We start from the raw sequence: 20,284 nt of genomic DNA on the forward strand, positions 1-20,284 counted from the left end.
ATGTCCCTAGCTTATAGCAAAAATTCTTGTTGTTAGTCCCTAAGTGGATGACCTTGTACGTTGCACTGTTGAATTTCATCCCATTTCTATTACTCTAGGTTTCAAGGTCATCCAGATCTTCTTGTATGATGATCCAGTCCTCCTCTATATTGGCAATATCTCCCAACTTTTGGTCATCCTCAAATTTTATTAGCACCCTTCCACTTCTTGTGCCAAGCTCATTAATGGAAATGTTAAATAAGATTAGTCCCAAGACTGGTCCTTGAGGAGCTGCATTAGTAACCTCCCTCTAGCCTGACAGTTCACCTTTCAGTATGACCTGTTATAGTTTCCTCTTTAACCAGTTCCTTACCCACCTTTCAATTCTCATATTAATCCCCATCTTCTCCAATGTAACTAATAATTTCCCATGTGGAACTGTATCAAATGCCTTACTGAAATCCAGAGAGATTAGATCTATTGCATTTCCTCTGCCTAGAAAACCAGTTATTTTCTCAAAGAAGGAGAACATGTTGGTCTGCCACCATCTACTTTTTGTAAAACCATGTTGTATTTTATCCCAAATACCATTTACCTCTGTGTCCTTAACTACTTTCTCTTTCAAAATATGTTCCAAGACCCTGCACACAATTGAGGTCAAATGAACCTGTAGTTTCCTGGATCTTTGTTTCCCTTTCTGAAAAATACGTACTATATTAGTAATTCTCTAGTCCTATGACCGCTGAGTTTACGGATTCATTAAAAATCCTTGCTGATGGACTTGCAATTTCATGTGCCAGTTCCTTTAATATTTTTGGATAGCAAATATCTGTGCCCCCCCGATTTGGTCCCATTAAGATGTTTGAGTTTGATTTCCACTTCAGATGGTAATTTCTGCTTCCCTATCTGCATTTCCATTGACCACCTTGCCACTACCCCTAAGCTCCTCAGTACCCTTATTTAAAACTGAGGCAAAGTATTTGTTTAGGTGCTGGGCCATGTCTAGATAATCTTTACCCCATCCTCAGTGTTTAACAGTCCCACTTCTTCTTTTCTTTACATTTATATGGCTAAAGAACCTTTTACTACTGGTTTTAATTTCCTATGCAAGGTCTAACTCTCCTTGGCTTTTGGCAGTTCTCACTTTATCCTTGTGCTTTCTGACCTCCAAGAGGTAACTTTCCATGCTGATCCATCCCTTCTATTCCTTGTAAGCTTTCTGCTTTCTCTTCATAACTTGTTTGAGATGCTTGTTCACCCAGTTTGGTCTGCAACCCTTCCCTATGAATTTTTTCCTCTTGCTTGGGATGCAGGCTCCATATAGTTTCTGCAACTTTGACTTAAAGTAATTCCAAGCCTCCTCCACATTCAGATTCTTGAGTTCTTCAGTCTAGTCCACTTTCCCAGCTACTTCTCTTAATTTTTTAAAGTTTGCCCTTTTGAAATCAAGTACCCTAGTTGCAGACCTATTTTTGTCTATCCTTCCATTTAGTTTAAACTGAATTAGCTCATGTTCATTCAAGCCAAGGCTGCCCTCTACAACCAGTTCTTCTATGAGGTCCTCTGTACTTACCAATACTAAATCTAAAATGGCATTGTATTTTGTTGGTTCAGTGACCATTTGGTGAAGAAATCTGTCAGCTATAACATCTAAGAACATAGTAGCACGTGTCCTGCAATCTGTATCTGGGAAATTAAAGTCTCCCATAATTACACAATTCCTGGTAATACTGATTTCTTTAAAAATATTAAATAGGTCTCTATCCATGTTCAGATCGGATCCTCAGGGGTCTGTAGCATACTCCAAGCACTAACCTCATAGAACCTTTTTCTTCTCCAAAGTGATTTTGACCCAAACAGATTGTTTTATCTGTTCTATCACTTTTAATTTCTTTACAGTCTATCATGTCATTAATATACAATGCTACTCCACCACCTTTATTTGTCTTTCTTTAGCAGCACGTACCCTTCAATACCTGTACTCCAGTCATGATGATTATTCCACCATATTTCTGTTATTGCTATCATATCTGTTTTCACTTCTTGCACTGATAATTCTAGTTTCTCCATTTTGTTATCCAGATTTCTTATATATCTTTGTTGTTGTTGCTTGGCTTTGCCCAGATTCCTCTCCCTATTAGGTATCGTTATTCTACTGCCAGTATAGCTTACTTGACTGTGAGTGCCAATACCAGTGACTTTCCTCTTGATGTCCTCTATTGTTCCATTCTCCGTTGCTGTATTCTGTCTGTCTTGATTTTCCTTGTGATCAGCATTAGAATCAGGCATGGAGATTACTTGAGCATCTCCCAACTGTCTACCCCGAATTCCTAGTTGAAAGCTATTTTAATCAGTTTTGTCAACCTCCATCCCAGCAGTCTATTTCCCTCTCTATTCAGGAGGAGTCCATCCCATGAGAGCAGTCCTCTATTCATGAATTCCACCAGTGGTCAAACATCCGAAAGCCCTTCTTATAGCTCCATTGCCTGAGCCATCTGTTGATCATCTTAATCTTGTCTCACCTTCACTCTCCTCCTCTAAGGACAGAGAGAATACCACTAAAGATCACCTGAGTCTCCATTTCTTTAAATATCTTCCTCAGCCAGGCATAGTCTCCCTTGATGCGTTCCAGTGAGAATCCAGCAGTATCATTTGTTCCCACATGAAAGACTCAGTGGGTTCTTTCCTGCTCCCATTAGGATCGTTTTTAGCCTCAGGTTCACATCCCATATCTTAGCTCCTGGCAAACAGCATACCCATCTGTTTGCTGGATCAGCTCTGGTGACAGGCCTGTCTGTTCCTCTTAGTAGGGAGTCCCCAATCACATAGACCTGCCTCTTCCCAGTGTTGGTGCAGTTTTCTGGCCTTCCTCCTTTTCATCTTTCTGGCTGCAAGTCCTCTATCTTTTGTTCTCACTTGCAATCTTCTGAGAGTCATCCTCTATCCTCCTGGGGCTCCGAACTCTGGCTATCTCCATTGACTCTTTCCCTCTGCTTCTCTTCTTCTTTGCCCTCCCACCTTCTGTTACTACCTGCCATGCCCTTTCATTTTCCAAGTCAGCAAACCTGTTCCTCAGCTCATCATCTGTTCAAATCCCCTTCAAAACTCAACAATAATTTCTACCTGCATCTCCCAACCTTGGATCTTCTCTTCTCTTCCATCAGATCCATCAGGCAGCACTTCATGCAAACAAAGCACCTATCAGGTACCTGCTCCAGGATAATGTACATCCCACAGCTCCCACATCCAATCATCTTCCTTGTCTCTTCCATTCCTTGGGTCACTACCACCGCTACCTATGTAGCGGTCATAGCCTTTTCGCCTAAAGTCCTGTCCACGAGAACAAAAGCACACAAGTATGCAAACGCACACAAGCATTCTCCCCTTACAGTCTCTCACCTCAGACTCCTCCATTTTCAGCACTGTTTGCTGGCTGCTATGTGCTGCACTCAAGATTGAGATATTTCTTTTTCTCCATGCCACTGTTTGTGCTATTGATTTATAAGATCTGACCAGACGTCTTGGCTCAGTGCTGAACTATGCACTAACTTAAAAATGAAAAGTTTTTCTAATTGTTTTCAGTTGTTTAAATAATAATTTCAGAAGGTCACATTTGTCCTGAGACAGGTTTTATGGTGAAAGCTTCATTACTCAAAGGTTAGGAAAATAACACCATTACTGATGGATTACAAACTCCCATCCCTTTCTCCAGTACATTGTAATGTACAAACTTGATCTGTTTTACGGCTAAGTGGAACATCTGTGTTTCGCTTTGGGAACACTTTGCTGTATAATCTAGACTAATCCAGAATTTTGTGAATTGTTCCAGCCTTTTTTGAAAGAGACCTTTTTTTTTCTTTCCCCCGCCTCCCCCCGCCCGAGATTTTTCTATCAATGTGATATTTCAGTTTGCAAACTTGACATCTCCATCTTACGTTTCACAAAGTGCTGCTAATTCTGCTCTTAAAGAAAAGTTAATGTTGTGTTAGGAAAGAGGGAAATAAACAGCCAGAACTCTTGCCCTCCAAGCAAAAACAGACTTTAGCAGAAGAAAGTAAATCTCTCTCCCACCCTTGTCACTCTTAGGACATGCAACTATAGACTGCTCCTGTGTCAAGGTGGCTGTGCTCTTGTGCTGGTAGCTCTCTTCAAAGCCAAGCTGGCTGTGCTCCCCAGGCAGTAGTTATCTTCAAAGCTCCTATAGCAGCTTGACTCTGGTCACCGTAGCTCCATTTCTAGCTACTTCCCTTTAGAGTAGAGGACCCCCCCCCCCAAGAGCTACTGGGGCAGCATTTCCACATGTTTTCAAAGCTGCTATTCAAACGAGAATGGTTTAAATGTCAGTTGATATCAAATAGGCACTGTTTGTACCGAATTAGTGAAAAACGGCTTGGTGTATGGAAAAGATGTTCCATTTGTGTGAGGTACTACCCTGAAGTATGACTTGAAAAGTGTCGACGTGGGGTTACTGTTTTGTTGTGTCTCACTGATCTCCATATAACCACTTCACTTTACACCATAAACAGGATGGATTTTCTAACTACCAGCTCAGCAAACTCGAGGCTATGTCTACGCTACCACGGGATTGACACTGCTGCAATTGATGCACCGGGGGTCAATTTAGTGGGTCTAGTGAAGACCTACTAAATCGATGGCAGAGCGCTCACCAGTGCACTCCGGTACTCCAGAGGGAATGAGAGGAGTAAAGTAAGTCGACGGCAGGGCATTTCCCGTTGACCCAGAGCAGTGTAAACACCTCAGTAAGCTGACCTAAGCTATGGTGACTACAGCTATGTTACTCACGTAGCTGGAGTAGCGTAACTTAGGTCAGTTTACCACGGTAGTGTTGACATAGCCTCAGCTTGGGATCTGACTTGGGATCTGAGTCAAATTGTGCTTCTGGTTCATCACCACCAGTAATAAAGATCCTGCAGGTCAAATCCCGTCCTCAGTGACACGATCTGTGTAAGTGTGATGTCTTCATTGCCATGGCAATTTAACAATTCTGTTGATAGTTGTGCAAGGTCAAATAGAATCCAGCTCGCTCTCCCATAGCTGTGGTATTCCTGTAGGATATAAAAAGGACCAAGGCAATGTAATAGTACTAAAGGAGAAGGGTCTCTGAGTAGATCATAGTGTGGGAGCAGATCTGTTGAGAAGCCATTTTTTAGTCACCATTGTAACCTAGATCCATATAATCCATCCTAGAATAATCTTTTGGAGTATCCATTAAATTTTTGGTTTTCTATCACACAAACATATATCTAATAATGCTGTGGCTGGCTCAAAAGACTACTGATTTATTTTCAGATAAGAATTCCCATTGAGTTTATTTTTGTCTTGAAACCAGAACTAAGCACTTTGAATGGGGAGAAAAGTGCGTAAAAAACTAGCTGTGCTTGAAAGGCAGCATCTGGCATGAGTGAGTGAGTGCTTGCCTTCGTTATTTGCTCAGCTGCAAGGGTGATGGAATTAATGTAGACTCCCTCTTCAAGCACCTTGTTTGATCTTTTTCCTAGAAAAATAAAAATGAATGATGAAACTGGATCCAGGGCATTTTCTGTTTTTTTTTTTTCCATGTTAATCAGGTGATTGCACTTCTTTTTCTACACAATAGCCCAGAAACAGCATAGATAATAGATTACTCACTTTTGCCATGGTTACACTAAAGAAACACTGTAAGAAGTTGTTCTGTGAAACTTCAATAAATTACTTCCCTAGAGAGATTTTTATGTGAAAAGCTATTTCTTGTTTTTTTAGGGGCGGGGAATACAAATTGCAAAGTCGCAATTGTGATGGCCAAAAATAAAAATACTTCTGCATCCAGGTAAGAATTAAATGGTTACTGAGACATTTGTTCAGTATCCAAGCAATGAGACCCAAAGAAAAACCCTATTTATTGAACCAGCCATTGCTCACAAAACCTTTACATGGAACAATTTTAATTGCATTGGTCAGAGTTGAGTGTGGTTTAGAAATGGAACCTTAGGCCATATATGTACCCTCAGAAATCTAATCAAACTTCAGAATTTCTCAAATAAAGAGTCCAAGTCATAAGGTACTCTTGATCTGTATGGGTTGGATCAAGGACAACATATGGCCCTAATGTCTTTAATTCTCCCTTTAGCCTTTTGAAAATGTATCCTCTAAAATCAACATCATGAATACTCACTTTTTAAAATTAAAGCCTACCACCAGACCTGGTTTACATTTTTAATTCATTAAGTGTATTATTAAAGCATAACTAGAGGAGGGAATGGTTCTATGAATATTAATAAAGGCAAAACTATACACAGAAAAAATAAGTGCAAGAATCAAAGGCCTGAATCCTGCTCCTACTGAAGTTAATGCCAAAACTCCCATTAACTTAAATGGGGCAAGATCGAGATGCCCGTATATACGGAAAAGTTAATTGAATCAAGGGGTTTAACCGTTCGTTCATACCACAAGTTCTGAAAGCAGGGAGTATTTCTTCAGTCTTCTCAACCCAACCATTCCTGACAAAATGTATTGTATTTACATGTACATCAAGCAGAGAGAAAAATATGAAGGCATCTATTTTGATGCTTATTATAAAACCTTAGGCTCTCACTCAGGGCACACCTTCTGTCTGGCACCCCTCTATGAATGTTGGAACCCGATGTCCAGCTGCCCAACCCCTCTGGGCGCTGCATTTTTACCTTCATTTCTTCCCTCCTCCCCCCACAGTTCTTAAACACAGCTCTTGTCTGCCTCTCCACCCATATGTGTAGCACAGGAGAGGACAGATCATACCAAACTTTTTAAACATACTTTTTTTTTAAATCTAAAATATCTGTTGAGATTTCTCCTAACCTGTTAGTTTTGTCTTAATCAGGAACAGACAGCACAGTATGATCATAGTTCCACTGGACATACCAGGCTTGAAGCTTATAAGACCTCTTTCCGTGTTTGGCTACCTGGGTAAGGAGGAAATAGTAATTATCAGCTACGTTTGCATTTGTATTAGCCTACTCGGAATCTCAGGAGTAAGAATTATTCTATAAACATAAAGTACTAAAGACACTCTTAGAATGCATATCTAATATGAACATCAGTACTGAGCACCTGTAATTTGCGAGTGAACATTGGCTAGAATCAATTTTATACATGGATATTTTGCTTTTTCTTTGTGTGATTAGATCAGCCCCACGGTGGACATTTTGAAATACATTTTAATGAAGTGCGAGTACCTGCCTCCAATTTAATACTAGGTGAGCTTCACTGTTAACTGTTCTTTGAAAGTCACTGCAATGATACTAACTTTAAGTAATTGTGTCCTTTTAAAAATCTGATGGAAGTTGTGATGAATAACCTTCCTAGGTAAGGAATATGCTGTTAAGTTTTTGTTCTTCCTTCATCTGTTTTAGATGTAAAGACAGTTTTTCCAGGAGCCGCCTCTTGGAGAGAGAAGTTCATTCTCGACAGTAGTGTCAACGGGTTGAATTGGGCCAGCAAACAATCCCTTAGCTGTACTTTTCTGCCTCCAAACATCTTCTACTAGTCTGCAGAATCTGAGTTGTCTCCTCTTCATAGCAGAAAAGCATCCACTAATTGTGCTTCATCTGTTTCCAACCTATTGACCTTTTGCTTTTGGTGTCTGCTGCTTTGTGTGAATACATATAGGTATGAAATAATTAGAATGGCTTCAGTGCTGCAAAATAATCTTTGTAAAGAAACTCCTCTCTAGGGTAGCAACAGACAATACCTGCAGTACGGCCACTGATTTTCTTCAGAGCAGAAGTGCGCGGTTATTTGAAGTATTGAAATGAGTTCCGCGTGGCCATTTAGTTTCTCACCTCTCTTCTCACGCAGGTGAAGGAAGGGGTTTTGAGATCGCTCAAGGTCGGCTTGGGCCAGGCCGCATTCACCACTGCATGAGATCAATAGGTGTGGCTGAATTGGCTCTACAGATAATGTGTGAGCGTGCAGCTCAGAGGGTGACCTTTGGGAAGAAACTGTACCAGCATGTAAGCCACTACCTCTTTGCCTAGTTTGCTATGAATACCCCTTGGCTTAGCTCATGTGGGAAGCTTGGGACTCTAACTTCCACAGTAACAGTCACTCTAGAAAAGGTTGAGATGTCAGACAGCATTACCCATAACCACCAATTCCCAGCAACTCTGGAGATGCTGTAGGTTAAATATCCTGTCTCAAATAGGAAAGAAAATATTAAGGTTGGGAGAGTCTCCATTTTGATTGTGCCAAGATCTGCAATCTGAGTGAATTCCTATAGTTGTTTTCCTAACAAGTACTAAAGCCCTGTTCACTGTATTTAAATACACATTTTGTAGCAGAGTTTTGGCTGGTTTTCTCTGATCAGCATGGACCAGGACTCCAGAGGCAGGGCAGGTCTGCAAACCCTGGACTCGTTTTCACAGGCACAAATTTGATTCGCCATTATTGGGCACTTAGATGTCTAGCCTTGACTTGTGGGTCCAATCAGAGACTGGGAACTGTGTGATCATAGCCATAAAATAACTTCATTTTTGCCAGTGCAAATCAATGTTAAGGCCAGGCTGAGTATTTGGCCTGATCTGCCAGACATTCCTTCCTGATACAGTTTGCCTGTTTTGCTACGTCTGTAAATTGATGTGCTGCAGACTCCCTTTGCTTGGCAGACATCAAGTATTTCTGGGTCTCAGCCAAGAAGACACAAATGTTTGTCTGTCTTTTTTTCATAAAGTAAAGGCTGGGAAGAAGGAAGTGAAGTGATTGTAGCAGATTCTAGAAAATGTTTATACAGAACTGATATAATTAGAAATAGCTGTATAAACATCTTGGCACATCACACGAAACAAACGCAAAATCAAAGCACCATTAGCATGTCAAACAGTGGAATCACAAAATGCACACATTGTCAGAGTCCCTTTCAAATAAACAAACGGTTAGGCTTTGTCTAGAGTGGCAAGTGAAAGACACAACTTTTGTCGTTCAGGGATGTTAACCCCCCCTGGAAATACAAAAGTTTTGCCAACGACAAGCACCAGTGTGAACAGCAGTTGGGTGGCAGGAGCGCTCTCCCCCCCACAACACTAACATAGCCTTAGAAGCATAGACCTAGAAAAAAGATTGTGGGGGAAAATTATTGGGCCAGATCCTCAGCTACATTGACTTACACTAACTGAGGCTCTGGCCTGCTGAGTTCACAAAAGGTGCAAAATGGAATTTTTATCATTTTGTAAATGGCCCAGATGCTGTTACTTCTGAAAGGTAGCCTCATACAGGAAAGGTGTTCTGAAAACAGCACAGAAGGGCTGCTATCAAGGTCTTAAATTACTGCAAACAAGCTGAGCTTGTGTAGTTGACTATAGTGGGACTAGTAATGCATTGGCAAAAATAGTAAAGGGCAGATACACTAAGAACCACAGCACAACTGTTTCCCTAGGTCGTGAAGCCCCGCATTGCTCTCCAGCCCCCCCCCCGCCCCGCCCCCGATTTGGACATTGGAGTCAACTAATTGAACTTCATGGAAGGACTTTGCAGGGAGGTGGTTTGAATGGGTAGTAATAGCAAGGAGAGGAGGTGCAAATAGGGCAGAAGTAGACAACACTGCCAGAGCATGAGGAGAGTGGGGAGTCTGAACAGCAAGCAGGCAGGGGCACAGAGCCAGAGCAATGGGAAGAGCCAAACAAATGAGGATGGGCAGTTGTGTGGTTCTTTTTTCTCTTTTTAGATTCTAGTATAAGAACAGAACCACAGCAACTCTGAAGCTGGATATTGCCTGTCCCATCCATGAAGAGACACTGCTGTCTCTCTGTCCATGTAGGCCTTGGGCTTAAGGGGTTGGTAGCTGGATGAGAAAAGCTTTTATTAGTTGACTGTCTGTCTGGTTAGTTTTAATTTATGGTTTTCTCATGTGTAGAAGTAGTGGGCTGATTTTCAGGAGTGCTGAGTACACACAAATCCCTTCAAAGCCAGTGGGAGCTCAGTACATTTCATGATCACCCCACTTCTATCCAGGAGCCTTATTTAAGCATCCAGCATTGAAAATTTTGCAGGTGTATAGCTGAGAGAGGCAAAGGGTTGTTCTGAAAACCCAGATAATGTTTCATGGGGGGGCTGGGATAGCTCAGTGGTTTGAGCATTGGCCTGCTCAACCTAGAGTTGTGAGTTCAATCCTTGAGGGGCCATTTAGGGATCTGGGACAAAAATTGGGGATTGGTCCTGCTTTGAGCAGGGGGTTGGACTAGATGACCTCCTGAGGTCCCTTCCAACCCTGATATTCTATGCCCACAATTTTCTCTTTATGTCTCTACAGGAGGTTGTTGCCCATTGGATTGCTGAAAGCCGCGTTGCTATTGAGCAGGCCCGATTGCTTACACTGAAGGCAGCTAGCAGCATTGATACTAAGGGCAGTGCACAAGCAAGGAAAGAGGTAAGCAGGGTTTGTTTATTTTTTTGGTCTTTCAGAGAAAAAATTAAAGTAATAAAGGACCCACTTTCAGGATTTGCTCCTATCTTAATAGAGCTGGTGGAAATCTTTTGATAAACCCCAGCCTGTTTATGGAAGAGAACACCTTCACAGAAAATTCAATTTTCCATTTTTTTAACGAGATTTTTTTCCAGTTTTCAAAAAAATGGCAAACTTCCTGTGTTTTGAAAAATAGAAGTTGGGTGGGGTTTTTTTGTTTTGTTTTGTTGTTTTTAATTTCCTGGCAACTCCTTGCCTCTCTCCAACCAGTTCTGCTTAATAGATTTGACCCAGTGAATCCAGAAAAAAAAAAATTGGAAATTCTGTAATCAAAGTGTCACTTAATTGTCTTAAATGTGTGCTCTCTTGCTCCTTCTGTGCAAAAGCTTGATATTTTTGGTCACTACTGTTTGTTAGCCACTTAAAACAGGTTAAAGAGGTCCAGTCACTAATGGATATTGGTAATCTTTTACCTGATATTTATTTATGTTTCAGGTGAAAATCATTACTTGTTAGTCTAAGCCTAATGGTATAAATGGGGTGGAATGCATTTGGATGGCCTAGAGGATAAGTACAGAACCTTACTCTCTAAAGCCACAATCCTGCATGGTGCAAAGCACCTTTCCTTTCTTTGGGAGCTAGCACCTTGCAACAATTATTGAATATAGCCCAAATATGATATGACACATTAGTCCAATTTCTAGAAGTGTCCCCATCACAGTTGGCAGTCTTTGAGAGACCAAGAATTGAGTGTGTCCAAAGGCTTTTGTAGCCACTGAGGTCATTCCTGAAGGTCAGGATAAAGTTACATTAAAGATGGAGTGGAAGCTTGCAATGCAAAATCCCTGAGTTGTGGCAAATGCACAGCTAGTTGCAGTCCAGCTCTTGGAACTGGGCCTGTGGAAAAAACAGAACCAGAGCTGTGTGAAAATCCCATTTTCCTACACCCCTTGTGGTGGGAAAACTCCTACATTCAGGTTTGTTTTTGTTTTTTTAATACAGATAGCTATGATCAAGGTGGTTGCACCTAGAGCTGTCCTTAAAGTGGTGGACTATGCAATCCAAGTTTGTGGAGGAGCTGGAGTTTCTCAGGATTTTCCTTTGGCTCGTATGTGAGTAGGAGAGAGATCTATCCCATGTTTCTAAAACTAGCAGTATTTCCCCTTTCTTGTCAAACTGGTTAAAATGTGCTACATTTCAGGTGAGATTGAGCCAAATTCTGCTGGGACTGGAGCTGGGCAGTTTCTTTTTGGCAAGTAATTTGACCAAAAAACTGCTAAACTATGTGAATTTTTATCAGATTGTTTTGACCACCCCAAAATTCTCTAAATGGTTTAGTAATGTCAAAAACATGTAATTTTGACCTAACCTCAAAATTTTGTTCAGGCATTTTCAGAAAAGCAAATGACTAGATTTTTAAAGTTTGGGGAGTGGGGAAGATGGCCAGCTCCCTAATCGCCTTTAGCCCAGGGGTTAGGACAGTCTCATGAGATATCGGAGACCCTGCCTGCTGAGGGATGTGAACTTTAGTCTCACATTGTAGCAGGGTGTCCTAACCATAGGGCTCTGGGTCATTCTCAGACCTGTGGAAGCTGTTTTACTTTAATAATTTATTAGAACAGGGACTTGAATTTAGGGCTCTCACTGACAATATGGGAGATGTAAGTTCAAGTCCCAGTCCCTACTCTAGTGACTGTTTATAAATAAGTGAAACACCTTCAAAAGGAGAGATGGAATGACCCGGAGCCCAGTGACTAAGACATGTGGCTGCTCTTTTGATTTTTGACAAACTTAGAATTCCAAAATGATTATTTTTTGCAACTGCTAGTGAATGGAACAATCCATTATCTGCCCAGCTCTAGCCCTGCTATACTCTTGCACCTCCATTGAAGTCAGTGGGGCTGCATTTGAGAGCAGAATTTTGTCTCCTGTACTCAAAGGTGTTGTTCCACACCTCAGAGTAGAGAGGTGGTATGCAAAATAAATAACTTAATAGTCCCTTCTGGTCTTTAATCTAGTCGGACTTCCTGCATAACACATACTGTGGAATTTTGCCCAGTGATTCTTGCATTGATCTCCATTACTTGGATGAACTAGTGTGTCTTACCAAGACTGGATCTTCTGATGACTCAGTGCCACTGAAGTGCAAGCATTACTGGCAAAGTTTGGATAAACACCTCCATTACATGACATGGGCCCAGGCTATTGATTCCAGAGGTGCCCAAGCCCCACTGATGGTGATAGCTGTATGGTTTGAAAATAGAACAGTGCACTGGAATCGGGGTTCATATCCCAGCTTTCCCTGTGATCTTGGGCAAGGCACTTTGTTTCCACTCCCACCCTCTGTTAATAAGACAGTCCCTGCTTCAAGACCTGTTTGTATAATATCCATCACCATGGGAGGGAGCCCAGTGCCCATGGGTCCTCCAGGTAGTACTGTAATACAACAAAGTGCATTTCTAGAGTTAGAAGTGAAACTTAAGTGTAATTCTCCCCCTCTAAGGGCCAGATGTGAGGTTGCATGGCCAGACGCACTATATGCTACACTGCAGTTGGGGGGGCTATCCCAGCTGGCTTCTGCTAAGGGGCTGTTTAAACTATAGTGTAAGATGGTGGAGGGTCCCAAAGTGCAGCCCAAACCTGAACATCTACACTGCAGTTAGAGCCCCTTAGCCTGAGGCCAAGTCAGCTGGCAGGGGCCAGCCCCTGGTGGCTAACTGCAGTGTACACATGCATGTTGGTGCTGGTTCAATCCCCTAAAGGTCACTACTTTCCCCCACCCCCAAACATCATCCATAATTTGGGACCTCTCTCTGCCAACATAGCATCTATTGCTTGAGGTGAAAGGACAGAGCCAGTAGCAGACAAGTCTAGCTGCTGTTTAGTCCCCATGTTGATCAGCTCTAGCCTGGCTACAGTTGATATCCCAGGAAACTGTAGCAGCTGGCTGTAGTGAAAATGGTACTTAAAGTTGTAGAACCATTTACCCTTCTATTCTTAACAGAGCACCAGTTAACTTCAGGACTCTATATCTGAAATCTCTAAACAAAAGGCTGCTTAGATTACAGTAAAAACTGAGTCATTATTTAGGCAATTCCCAGAGGAAGTGGAAAGGCTTGCTTCCTAAATGAGTTTGTTGCTGGCTTTTCCAAGTGCTCCAATCTTGTTAATGTACAAAAAAGCTGCTGGCTTCATGCAGGGGGTTCCTAGCTGGATTTAGTCTTGAGGAAGAAGTTCCAGCCTAGATTGACTCTCGTTTCCTCTAGCCTAGCTCTACTCATTAAGAATGTCTCCTTCCCCAGAACCAGTTCTGTTCAAACAATTCTAGCAGCATAAGGTTCCTTACTTCATGTATTAAGGAAACATCCTACTTTAGGTTTTTATTGAGAAGACATGTAACTATAAAAAAAATCTTAGGTTGCATTTTTTGTGTCACATTACCAAGCCACACTCTTAAGTGCTGGCACTGCAGGCTCTAGAATCCACACTAATTTCAGAACAACTTCTTATGCAGGTTTGCCTTTATTCGGACCCTCCGAATAGCTGATGGGCCTGATGAAGTTCACCTCTCAGCAATTGCAAAACTGGAACTACAGGACCAAGCCAAGCAACTGACCTCAAAAATGTAATAAAGTTTAGTCTAATCATACAATAGCATTACTTCAGTTTTAAAAGGAACCAGGTTTTTAAACACTTCTGAATGATTTAAAAGTTTGAACTAAAGTTACCTATATTGTTTTCTACATTCTACAGTGATAAGTTTAATAGTACAAAGGTAACTTGGATTTGTTTTACTTAAAGCTACCAGTGTCCTAAGCTGCTAAACAACAGTTAACCTTTCAGGGCACTAGCCTGAAGATTACTTTATCAAGCCCTTAGTTCTTGTCACAGATGTTCTCTCAATCAAGACCTCTATGATGCTGCCTGTAGAATGTTAGTTTATTTTCTGAAATGGTTTAACTTAGGGCACTGCATCCAGCTAAAGCGTGTAGTTTACTGTTTGAGATTTTAAGTGTCACTAATGCATAAGTCTGAATAAAAGATCTCTCCAACAGTCCAATGCTGCTTCTTTACAAAAGGAACAGTTTGGAGGAAGACTCCATTTCTTCTAGAGCATTCCTAAAGGCAAAAATCTTAAGTGTTGCTTGTACCACAAGCCAAAAATGCCTTAAATCTACAGAATGAGCCAGCCTGTCACTGATAAGTAATAACTGTCTCTACCCTCTGTTAAATCAGTTGGGGGGGGGGGGGCAGGGGGAGAAATTAAGGAAACAAGAGAAAGCTCTTGCTTGCTCTCAGATACTAGCTCTTTGTTCTGGCTGGTTCTGAAGAAACACTTTCTGCAGCTCTTCAGCAATGTAGTAATAGACAGGCATCATGAGACACTGAATATTGATTTTACTACATATTACTTAACATATCAAGGTTTAGAAGGAACTGTTAGGGAGCAAATGTTGCAGGCCACACATCTGTCCAAAGCCTCTGTGGCTGCTATTTATGCTCTATCTTGATGAGAGGCAGAGGAATCATACCCAAGCTTATAGCAGAGAGGTAGCCATCCCCTATGCTAGGTGGGCAAGCTATAGCCCACAGGACCATCCTGCCTGTCCCTTGAGCTCTCAGCCCCACCCCCACAGCCTCAGCTTGCCAGGCCACCAGTGCTCTGGGTGGCATGATAGGGGGACAGGGAAGGGGGGTGGGGGGGAAGATTAGATAGAGGGTAGATGGGTACATGGGACAGGGCAGGGGCCAGGCTCTTTGGGGACACACAGCCTTCCCTACCAGGCCCTCCATACAGTTTTGGAACACTGATGTAGCCCTCAGGCCCCCCCCAAAAAAGTTCACCCACCCCTGCCTTATGGCATGTGTCTTCAGTAGACCAGTCTGTGACCTCAGCAAAACCATACCACTGAACATTAAAGGAGATTCTTTCCTCATATGTACATGTTTACATACGAAGGTAAAATTTCATCCTTTTTCTAGTTATGGCTATAATGATGACACTTTACCCAGCTGAACTTTTAACAAGAGCAACACTGACCTTGCATGTTAACACTGCAAATAACTGAGGTTATGCATAGTGTTTAGCTGTGGATTAGACCATCTCCTCAGCTCCAGGCAAAATACTTAGAATTCAGTACATTTTCCCCATCACAGAAGTACTGTCTAGCTGGCTGCTCTAGAATTCTAACCGTTTTCAAGAAGGAAGAAACATTCTATTAAAGTAACAGCTTTGTCTCATTAACAAGGCTCTCAATTCCCTTTATTTTTAAAATTTTATGTACATGAGTGATCTGTATAATGTACATTCAATATAGAAAGTTTATATACTGGATAATGTATAGAACATTTCACAATTACACTAGGTTCTTACATACCAGGTTGACATTTATTTATTTATTTGCTGAAGTGTTTTCAATTTGGTAAAGCCAGTTATACAAGTGTCTAATGCAGTTTGATCTCAGGAAGATAATGTTAATGATTAAGGACATCAGTGAACTGGTGCAGGGACAAACCTCTAGTAAGTCATGTTCAATGAGACTGATCATGTCAGGAGTAGAGGAGGAAAATTCCGTTAGTGGGGATGGTGGGGGTCAAGTGACTTAGCCCAATTCTTCTGGACTGTAATTCAACTCCAGTCATGCTAATTCATAAAATATAAAAACTAGGAAAAAGTTGTTTGATTCACAGTCTTGTAAACAAATAGAAAGGAACAAAATGTGCTTACGTACAACAAGAAAAAAATTCTTGTGTACCCATTCGGGCTGATCCTTAGCGTGCTTTCTTATGTTACAATGTGACAGACGCACTGACTTTTTTCCCCTAAAAAAAATATATTCATAGAAAAAGGAATAACACTGTCAGGAAACAATTGGAAAGGCAGTAAGTTCACTTCAATGCATCAGAGGGAGGAAAGTGCAGTTCCTCATCACTGGCCAATCTGCCTTTAAAAGTCTTTCATGGGTATTTCAAATCTCCTAGCTGGTATCTCCCAATTCATTGTCTACAGGGGGTGGTACACTGGGCATTACAGAGGATGTCGTTCCTGCAGTAAGGTAGCCAGCAACTCCAGGGCCTGGTGGTGGGGGGGGGGGAAAAAAGAGAAAAATATTGATAATTAGTTTTAATAATCAAATGGCAGTTCTCCACACTTATTAACATTTTCATCTTTGAAAATACTGAGACAGTTTGACTGACCTTATAGCTGTCTCCTCATTAAGGTTAACAAAATCTGTTTTATGGTTTCTATTTTTAAGACTTGCCATCAGGAATTGAGGATAAATCTCATTCATATCTGTCCATCCCCAGTCACTGTAGTATGAGAGCCTAGGAAATTCCTAGGATTTGTGCTTAAGGAAATAGAGGGTGCCTAGGGTTTGGGGTGGCATGTTCATATATTTGAGTCTGAGGTTTAATAAATCTAATGTGCTGTGTATCACTAGACAACAAGGAACAAACAAAAAAACCTGAAAAATCAATTCCAGCCCAATGGAAGAGAAACTGACAAAATACAGTAACCTAATGATAACTAGTATTCAGATATTTTATAATTGGATACCCTCACTCTGGCATTTTGCTTTCGGATACAACTAGGAGGAACTCCCATACTTTGGAGGGATAAAGCCATTAAACCGTCTCACTAGCTGGCAACGTGTCTATCCCTGTTGAGATGGCATAGCACAACTCCTAGTGCTTCTCTTTCACTTAAAAGGCAGAAAGCATTCAGAATACAAGCAGCACTGCCACGCCTGAAGAAAGTGAATATTAATGTTCCATCTCCTCAGAAGAAAAGGAAGGTCCCTGTAATTCTTCTCTGAATCAGAGTTTAACAGATCTGCACTCCTTCTCTTTTAACAGTAACCTTAGTCTACAGTGGATTTGTCACTAGAGCTTGAATCGAAAGTCACTGCCACAAAGACTAAATTTTTCCATATGAGAAACCTGGACTCGCAGGTAGGTACTGGGTGACTCAAGAATAGTAGCCAAGTAAGGACGTTACATTTTTATGACCCCTCTTGTGTCTTGAGGTGATCCAAATGCATCATACCCTTCATGACCCTTGTGAGTAAACACAGGTAGAAAGCAGTCCACTTTCATGTTCATGAAAAGTTGATCTAAAAGCAAAAGCAACTGGAGGATGAAGTATGCAGAGTACTAACTGGTGAAAAGAAGCTGGTTGTAGGGCAGGGGAAGTGTAAGGATCCATAGGGATTTTTCAAAACAAAAACCCTACAAAACCCCTGCTACTTAGGGATTTCTGAATAAAGCTTAACTCCATTACTGTATATATACACAAGGTATACTTGTTTCACAAACCAATTGGTGGATATATACCTTAGCTTACTGGCACAAAGCAGTGGACTGGACTCAAAATCATGTGTGAACCCTAACAGATTCAACATACTAATCCAATTCACTTGTTCCTCAAATATTTTCCCCAGAAATATTCCAATAAATTCCTTCAGGAATGGTTTAGTCTATATATTTACATAGTCATTCAACAAGGCATCTTCTCTAGGAGGAGCGAGTTACAATTTTTGGAACAGTAAGTACAATTGCAGCAGTTTAATAGTCCATATAGTATTTTGCAATATTTTGAGGAGACTACACACTTGCTCCTATTGCATAGCATGCATCTAAAAGAGCATACAAGTCAGTTACTAGGAATGCAGTGAATGGAACATGCGTTTAGCAAAATGATATCTACCTGCATTAGAGAGCTACACAGAAGTTAGCAAGCTGCCTGGCAGAGCACATCTAAAGCCCACTTCTGAGGTGAAGGGGACTGCTACCAGTTAGAAGGGAAGGAGAAGAGACACCTGAGAGAAAAAGAAATAAGCAAGGGAAGTTGTAAGGGAAGTGTAGACAGCGAAGCAGTTTGAAGCAGAGGTAGGACAGAACACTGTCAGCCCTGGTCTACACTACAGATTTACATGACTAACTACGTCGCTCAGAAGTGTGGAAAATCCACACCCGTGAGCAACCCATTTAATCTGACCAAGCTCTGTGTAGACAGCACTATGTCAACATAGCTACTGCCTCTTGGAGAGGTGGAGTACCTACACCAATGGGAGAAGCTCTCCCATGTGAGCACAGGTAGCATCTTCAAAGCACTACAGCAATCTAAGTGTAGACAAGTGCGGAGTATAAATAGAGAAATACTCATAGTTTATGGTTAGATTACCATTTCTACAGTGTCTTCCCTCCTATGATCAGAAAGCACCTTACAAGCATAAGGCATTTAGCCTCACCCCTGTCATTTAAGAATCGCCCAATGCTACAAACAAGAAAGGCATAGAGAGGTTACTTGACTTGTCCAGAATCTCTCAAAGTCTGGTCATTAAGAATATAAATTGTTTGGGTCCCTCTGTCCCTCCCCCCAGCAGCTGAAGTCAGCTAACACTTATACCAAAGAAATCCTATAGTAAATGAAATACTGTAGGACTCTACTCAGCAAAAAAGCAATGAGTCTGTCTTCAGAAAGTCTACCAATGCATGGAACCATGTTGGCTCTGATGTCTTGCTGATAGCCGAAAAAAAGTGAGACTGTTTACCAAATAAATGGAGTAGTGAGCGTCTAGGAAACAGCTAGACAGTCTTGAACATGGATGTGTGACTTAGAAGTGCTATGCCCTTTTCATGTAGGGCAAACAAACCACAAATTAGGGTTCTCTTGTTCAAATAATGGTATACCCCTACAGCCCAACAAATGCTAAGAATCTGCTCGTAGGCTGTAACATTCTTAACCTCAATTAGCCAAAAGGGCTCAGTGAGCTTTATCTGGAAATATGATCAGAAATATCAGAGCCTTTCCTTTCTACACATTTGTCTTTGTGTGTGAATAATCTAGTCAGTATTACTTCACAAGTGAGGGTTGATGACCACATGCAGGTAGAGAGAGAAGGTGTGACTATAACTCTGTGCTTATCTGGGGAAAGGCATGCAAGTTCCCTAGACTGTGAGGAAAAGCTTAGTCATACTTGACTTGAGAAAAGGCTTAATGAAGTCCTTCAAAATCAGAAGGATTAAAAATTAAACTCCCACACAAACCTTTTGGCCTTTCCCTCAGTTTTAAATAATTTATTTTAGTGGAGAAATTTCATAACAGTGTTCTAGGTTGCTTTTATCAGCAATCAATAAGAAACCTGTTGTTACAGCTTGTAGGTTATGTTGAAATGTTAATCATCAACTAAAACTGAACTCATTGTTTGTTAAATAAAATAAGCTTAGCTTTGGACTCCATGAAGGAAACCACAGTATAATACAGTATGCCTTATCAAAATGAAAAATCTAGCCATGCAAGTTTCTCAAAGTTTGAGCTCTTCCTACCACAAAGTTACAGGTCTCAGAATACAAGTATGCTGCTTCAGCATAATTTTGAGCTACCATGAGTCAATAAATTAATCAAATGTTTGCACAGTGTGAACAGGTAACACCATGCTTCTTGATAAACCCAAGTCACAAAGGCTAAATTTGCTTTTGAACAAAGTGATGTTATGTCAAAAATGGAGAATAGAACCCATACACTAGAAGTGATGAAGCCATAATGAACTGTGCTCTTAGGCACTTATGAGAACTTTGCCTGTGATCTTTAAAGTACAACAGCCAGCTGGAGCTGGAACACACTTTAGCTGTACCACCACAGAGCACTGTGAGGACTATTTGCTATTGGTAGGAAAATCTGCAAGCATAAGAAGTCTTACAAAGCCCATTACACTTTTATTTTTAAACACTAAAAACCATAGTAACTAATTTCTCAGAAATACATGTTCAGGTATGCGCCAGTCATGGGCTAACAACAACAGAGATGGCCTACCCATGTCAGCAGAAGAGATCAAACAGTATAAAATGAAAAACAGTACTTCATAGTGT

At 41.1% G+C, this 20,284-nt stretch overlaps 2 protein-coding genes across 11 annotated transcripts in view; one reads left to right on the forward strand and one right to left on the reverse strand.

Moving 5' to 3' along the window:
• ACAD11 (acyl-CoA dehydrogenase family member 11) overlaps positions 1 to 14,465 on the forward strand; it is a 60,413-nt gene extending 45,948 nt beyond the window's left edge. The window contains exons 14-20 of the mRNA XM_073333229.1: positions 5,740 to 5,806; positions 6,836 to 6,921; positions 7,140 to 7,211; positions 7,813 to 7,967; positions 10,259 to 10,375; positions 11,414 to 11,523; positions 13,926 to 14,465. Coding sequence (XP_073189330.1) covers positions 5,740 to 5,806; positions 6,836 to 6,921; positions 7,140 to 7,211; positions 7,813 to 7,967; positions 10,259 to 10,375; positions 11,414 to 11,523; positions 13,926 to 14,040 — 722 coding nt within the window. The 3' untranslated portion in view covers positions 14,041 to 14,465. The remainder of the gene's footprint in view (positions 1 to 5,739; positions 5,807 to 6,835; positions 6,922 to 7,139; positions 7,212 to 7,812; positions 7,968 to 10,258; positions 10,376 to 11,413; positions 11,524 to 13,925) is intronic.
• DNAJC13 (DnaJ heat shock protein family (Hsp40) member C13) overlaps positions 1 to 20,284 on the reverse strand; it is a 131,835-nt gene that overhangs the window by 12,251 nt on the left and 99,300 nt on the right. For 6 of the 10 annotated variants that reach the window (XM_073333218.1, XM_073333219.1, XM_073333217.1 and 3 more), the window contains one exon: positions 15,799 to 16,487. The exons of 1 other annotated variant lie outside the window; for it this stretch is intronic. In XM_073333218.1, coding sequence (XP_073189319.1) covers positions 16,390 to 16,487 — 98 coding nt within the window. In that variant the 3' untranslated portion in view covers positions 15,799 to 16,389. Of the gene's footprint in view, positions 1 to 3,254; positions 6,918 to 15,798; positions 16,488 to 18,119; positions 18,232 to 20,284 lie in introns of those variants that run through there. 3 more of the 10 variants (XR_012157482.1, XR_012157481.1, XM_073333216.1) reach the window with 3 other exon arrangements.

The sequence above is a fragment of the Lepidochelys kempii genome, chromosome 2 (assembly GCF_965140265.1).
Source record: "Lepidochelys kempii isolate rLepKem1 chromosome 2, rLepKem1.hap2, whole genome shotgun sequence".
In the NCBI taxonomy this organism is placed as follows: Eukaryota; Metazoa; Chordata; order Testudines; family Cheloniidae; genus Lepidochelys; species Lepidochelys kempii.